This window comes from Corvus brachyrhynchos, unplaced genomic scaffold (genome assembly GCF_000691975.1).
Source record: "Corvus brachyrhynchos isolate BGI_N302 unplaced genomic scaffold, ASM69197v1 scaffold21, whole genome shotgun sequence".
In the NCBI taxonomy this organism is placed as follows: Eukaryota; Metazoa; Chordata; class Aves; order Passeriformes; family Corvidae; genus Corvus; species Corvus brachyrhynchos.
The window spans coordinates 6,353,147-6,358,892 of NW_008236924.1; the positions used below are offsets into that span (position 1 = coordinate 6,353,147).

At 45.4% G+C, this 5,746-nt stretch overlaps 1 protein-coding gene across 1 annotated transcript; it reads right to left on the minus strand.

Annotated features, from left to right (window-relative positions):
* Positions 1–1,048: 1,048 nt before the first annotated feature.
* Positions 1,049–5,302, minus strand: LOC103611482 (ovomucoid-like). The gene is made up of 4 exons (XM_008629009.2): positions 5,165–5,302; positions 3,053–3,072; positions 2,042–2,169; positions 1,049–1,565 (listed from the first exon to the last, which is right to left on the minus strand). Exons 1-4 carry the CDS (start codon positions 5,217–5,219, stop codon positions 1,520–1,522), a joined length of 249 nt encoding a protein of 82 aa, XP_008627231.1. The 5' UTR covers positions 5,220–5,302; the 3' UTR covers positions 1,049–1,519.
* Between the last annotated feature and the right edge of the window lie 444 nt (positions 5,303–5,746).

The following is a 5,746-nucleotide window of genomic DNA, read 5'->3' on the forward strand; positions in this document are numbered from 1 at the left end:
TCTGGTATGTGGCAGGAGCTGCTGTGCATCTCTCATGCTCTGCCAAGTTTGAGCCAGCAGGAGCTGAGAAAAAGCACCCATGTGGGAAGGTGCTGCTCTCCAGCTGCTCCTGGCTCAGTAATTCCATGTCAGAAATTATCAGGGACAAACTGGAGCCCCCGGGGGAAACGCAGGGGTGGAGTTTAGACCTCGGACTCAAAGGTTCTTGAATCACTCCTGGGGCTGCAGGAGGAATTTGGTGTCTTCGGTCTGTCCCACAAACACAGCCCATTAAATATCCCAACCCACCAAAGCAGAGGGTGGGAATATCCGCTGAGGCTGGGAGGCAGAAAATATCCATAAATCTGGATTTTCTGACATCATGATGAAACCTCAGAGTTTGCCTTTGTTTTCTCAACTTGATCTTTGTTTTCTCGTTTTTTTCAGTCAAGGTGAGCTGTTCCAGGAACCTTTTTAGGTTGAAGCCTCTGAGCTATGAGAAACTTGTATGATATTACCTGGCTCATTTGCATTTTCCTGCTGTCTAATTGCTGGGACCTGGTTTCCAGATAAACAGAATTCAGAATGGGGCTGGATTTATTGTGTGCAGCTGTCCCAAAATTTTCCTCCTGTAAGCCCACTAAGGTCAGTCATTCACGATTTTAATTCTGGGAAAATACGTTCCCATGACCAATTATTAAGTAAAAGACACAAACTATAGTGAAGATAATAAGGATGTAAGAGCAGAACAGAAATTTCTTTAGGTCTGAAAGCCTGAAATTTCTTAGAAGAGACTGATTAATGATCACATTTAAATGGCAGGATTTAACAGACTTCTACAGTCTTACATTTTACCAGATTTGTTTCATTTAGAGGAAAAAAAGAGACCGATTTGGGGGTCAATTCCAGAATATGATGCCATATAGTGGGATACAACTTTTGTATTCCAGGCTTTGGATTTTTACCTCTAGACTCAGCCCCTGCTCCACCACAGTTTTCTGTAACTTGGGAAATACTTGTTAGTAATGGATGCAATAAATTCTCTAGGAAGTTCACCATGGACAAAAAAAAAAAAGAGTCAAGATTTATTTTAATATACAAGGACACCGAGTGGCTGAACAACATACAGGAACCAGAGTTGTACAAAGAGGGAAGAAAAACAAGCATTTAAAAATCAGCTACAAAACTGGGAGAGTCGAAGCACTGCCTGGGAAAGCCGAACCCTTTGGGGAAAATGCTAAAAGCTTCTGGGTAAAGGAAAGGAAACATCTGAACACGGGGGAGAGACTTGGGGCATTGCCAGAGGATTTGAACTTTAGCCATGGAGACAAACAGCTGCTGAAGGGCTCGTGTAAAGCAACAGGAACAGTTCTGCTGCAGGGACAGAAGTGCCAGTCCCAGCCCTGAAGCAGTGAGAAGCAGCAATGAGGGACCAGAGCTGGCAATTCTCCTTGGGGCTGGGCTTGGCACAGGCAGGATGGATGAAATCCAGGGCACGGGGCAGTGTGGAGCTGTTCTCAGCACTCTCAGCAGAGCTCCCTCAGCAGGCCCCTGCCTGCTTCATGTGCAGGGCCCCTCCGCTCCTCCTGCAGGGAAAGGAATGCACATTGCACACAGAAGGCTTCACCAAAATCCCCCCGAAACCCTCTGCCTACAGAGGGGACAATAAACATTCCTAGCAGGCATGAGGGCACCAATCTGTAAACGGCTTTCCTTTCAAAATCACATCTTTTATCCCCAAAACCAAGATATTGCCAGTAGCACTTGGGAACTTCTGTGTGCCCGGAGTTGGGTGCGGGTGCTTTGTCAGGCCTGTGCTGCTCGTTGGACTCTTTACTGCCCAACTTCACAATTGCTGCTGCAATGGGAAGCTCTCACCCAAATATCACTGTCATTTGTTTTCTAATCAATTGGACATTATGGTGGGAGGCACAATTCTTGTGTAAAGGTAAAGCAAAGGAGCAGAGAAGTAACAAGCCTAAAAAGAAACAGCACTTTTGTGGAGTGAAAATCCCTGGTAGCTCGGGCAGTGCCAGCTTTTGGCTGGCAGCTCTGTACTCACAGGACGGCCTTGCAGAAGGAGCATTTGTTGTTGTAGGTTTTGCCATCGGAGCCACAGAAGGGTTGGTAGAGCCTCTCACAGTAAATGGGCCTCCCTCTCTCCAGCCTCCTGTACTCACTGCAGTCCACCTGCAACGAGGGCAGCTTTGAGTCCCTCGCATGCTCCACTCACCACAGAAATCATGAACGTGCCACATTTTGGGGCGTGCTTTGGAGCAGCGCAGCCAGGGAGGCGGCACCACCTCTATTAGCAGCGGCTAAGCCCCAAAAATGAAAGGTTTCTCATCAGAGGTGGGAGTGCTGCTGCCTGTGACAGGGCCTGGGCAGGAATGGAGCCCCTGCAGGAACACAGCCCCTCCCCAGCTCCAGAGGAACGGAGTGTTGGGATTCCTTATGACCTGATCACAATCAGTAAATTCAGGGGGGATTAATTCACATCCGGGCCTTCCTTGGACACTTCAGGGGTGGAATCCACCACCTCCCTGGGCAGCCTGACTGCCTCTTTCCATGGAGAAATTCCTCCTGATTTGTACCAATATGGGCCCAGCTCTGTGTGTGGGTGAATTTTCTCTCCCCACCACTGTCTGTTCTGCCAGGGCTTTCCTGCTCACCCCAGGAAGGATTTTTATTGCTTGGTTCCTCATTTCTTCCAAACATTGACCCCAGACTACTGAGAGAGAATTAAAATCTCCAGATACCCGATTAAAGACCTAAAAGTCATCAAAAAAGCCATATGGAGTCATCATCAAATAAATACTTTTTAAAATCTAGATTTCTCTGATTTAAAATTTGTCTTTGCCCCGAATGCCGAACAGGTGAAAACATCTGGAAGTTGTCAGGGCAACTCTATGGGAACCCCATATCCCAAACTCAGGGATCGTTCACTGAAATCTCAGTAAGTTGGCAGCATTTATTTAAAGTTTAACACACTTTGTCCTGACCTCATGTTATTATATTCTAATTTCTGATCTCATATTATAGATTTTTATCCAGAAAAAAGGAAATCACTCACCTCATTCTGTTCGGCACCATCTGCGATGAAACAGAATCACAAAAGAGAAAATAAAACCACAGTTAATGAACACTCAAGTGCAAACCAGGACCATTTCACTCAGCAACACTGAATATTTTACCTCCTTAAATGTCAATACTGACAGAGCTTTCCAGTTTTTAATAAGGCCCAGGTGTCCGAACCTATTAAACAAATGGATTTTGGTGCATTATTTACCTTAGAAACTTCTGTCACCTGTTGGAGCAGCCTTTGCTGGAGGAGGGAGTGGAGCCATTGTTCCATTTTTCACCACAGAACCATCGACAACCCAGGAGTCAATATTAAATGTAATGTTCAGGATTAACTGGTGGCTGAGCATGACTGGGTTTGATTCCTGAGTTTGTCAAAAGCTGCACGGGGCTCTGAGCAAATCCCATGTCCCTTTTATATTGGGGTTTGCTGTCAGCAATGAGGTTTAAAACACACTGTTAGCTCTATATAACCACGATAACGCAATTTGGCTTATAATCCCACTTTAGGAAGTGTTTCCCTTGCTTCAGCAGGGATTTTAAGCCGATTGGCTCCTATTTTTACCACATTCCTGTAGGACAGAGCCCTGTTCTCAGGTGGGGCTTCGGGGAGCTCCTTCCAAACAATGCTAATTACACCTCCCACAAAGTAATCAGCTCCTTGGCGTGGCTCCGTGCTGCTGACACGTTTGGTACTTTCTTTAGGAATGTATTTGTCCTTCTGCTGTCCCATCATCATCATCCTGGGGCTTCCAGGGGGTCAAAGTTACCAGGGAGGGATTTCTGTGCAGAAGGAACAGGGATGTGTTCTGGAGCAGAGCTCTAGCACTTGTTTTTTGGATTAAATATGGATTTTTTTTTGATCTTTAAAGGTTAAACTTTCCAAAGGTGTTCTGGAGCAGAGCTCTAGCACTTGTCTTTCGGAATAAATTTGGCTTTTTTCTGATCTTCAGAGGTTAAAGTTTCCACACAAACTTCCTTTTATAAACCTGTTTACATCTTCACATCGAATACAGCTGTTCAGTATAAAGAAAATGAGCAGAAATAAAGCTCCAGGTCAAGTTCCAGCTCTGTCACCAGAGGTTTGACTGAGTTTTCATTATTCTGGAATTGGATTTGATTTAATCCACTCCCCCCAAACATTCAGATGTTATTTTTTCCTCTCGCAACCTTTCAGGAGCCACTCTGCACACGGGAGTGAATGCAGAAAAGGTGTGGCTCGGAAAGTGTTGATTCATGAAGTTTTCAAGCAGACAAGATAAACCAGAATGTTCAAGGAAGAGATTTCCTGGAATTCCAATGGAAGGAATATTTATTATTTTCCTGCAGTTAATGAAACACCGAAAGAATGAATTATTTCCATCACATTTCATTTAAACTGCTGTTTTTCATAAGAATTTTGGGGGTTTTGATGAATTTCAAAGCAACCTTTTCAGAGCTACTCAACAGATTACTTTGTTCCATAATTTTAGGTTCAACATTTTCATTATTTTGCTGCTTTAGCATTCACAATGCTTTTGAACTTCTATACTACCTGCAGAGGTGTGGAGTCTTTCAGTTATTTTAAATGTGCTTATTTTTCTCTAAAAATATGTTTTTACTGCAAGTTTTTAATACAAACAAAATAACCAGGTTAAGGCTGAAAAAATTCCTCCTAGATCCCTATTTTTTAGAGCAACCTGTTCCTCAAATCTCTCTGCAGCCTGGTAAAGTAACATTAAAAAGAGGTGATTCCCAGCTGTTTTCTGTGGCCTGAGCAGCATCAGCTGTCCCCTGCTTGGTCAGTTGCTCAGGGAAAGGACCTCACCAGCTCCCATCTCCCTTCTCAGATAGAAATTTAAAAATAAATAGATAAAATGAGGTGGTTCTGAGGCTTCCCAGTTGTTTTCAGTCACAGAACGTAGCTCTGAGTTACCCCCAGCAAGGAGCAGATTCCCTCCACTCCAGCCCCAGCTGGATAACAATAATAAATTATTATGGTGATAAATAATAGCATTTTAAACAGAAAAATCCATTTTCTCCCTCCCACCCAGAGCAGGAACCACCTGAGAACCTTCCAGTGTTTGGGAGAAAAATCCCTGAGGAGCCAAAGGGAGTTACTCACGTGCCAAGCACAGAGCTGCCAGCGCCAGGAGCACGAAGGTGCCTGTGACCTTCATGGCAAACACCAACCCTTGACTGTCCCAGAGCCTCTCTCGGGTCCCTGCAGTGTCCCCAGTGTGGCCATGGGAGTGTGGGAGCAATTTATAGCCAGGAGCTGGTGATGAAATGCCTGTGCAGGTAATTAGGGAAGGTGTTGCCGTGGGCAGAGTCAGTGGGATGTGTCCTGTGCAGGGAGCGGGGTATGGGCACGGGGCAGGGCTGGGTGTCCCGTGTTGATGGAGCAGGGATTGTTCCTGGCTGAACCCAGCCTAATTAACTGTTCCAGCTCCAGCGGCAGGGCTCTGACTCAGGGGTGGGTGCTCTGATATTGCCATGGGAACTCAAAGCTGAACGTAGTTCCCAGGGAGAGATAATCCTGCCTGGATGTTTGCCTAAAGATTCATCCCATGAGTGCTTCGTTCTTATTCTCTGGGCACTTTGGAGCTGTTTTTGAGCTGAGCTGGTCGTGGCCATGCACTGAGCCCTTAAGGCTGCTCTGGGAAATCTGTTCTGCTTGAAGCCCTTCACACCCAACCCAGAGCAT

What these genes read in the sequence shown, in the direction of transcription:
- LOC103611482 (XM_008629009.2), bottom strand. Translation starts at nt 5,219, where the DNA reads ATGAAGGTCACAGGCACCTTCGTGCTCCTGGCGCTGGCAGCTCTGTGC. An exon ending in GGCAGCTCTGTGCTTGGCAC is followed by an intron (nt 3,073 to 5,164) that starts GTGAGTAACTCC and finishes GTTTCATCGCAG; the next exon opens with ATGGTGCCGAACAGAATGAG. An exon ending in TCCTTCTGCAAGGCCGTCCT is followed by an intron (nt 1,566 to 2,041) that starts GTGAGTACAGAG and finishes CTTTCCCTGCAG; the next exon opens with GAGGAGCGGAGGGGCCCTGC.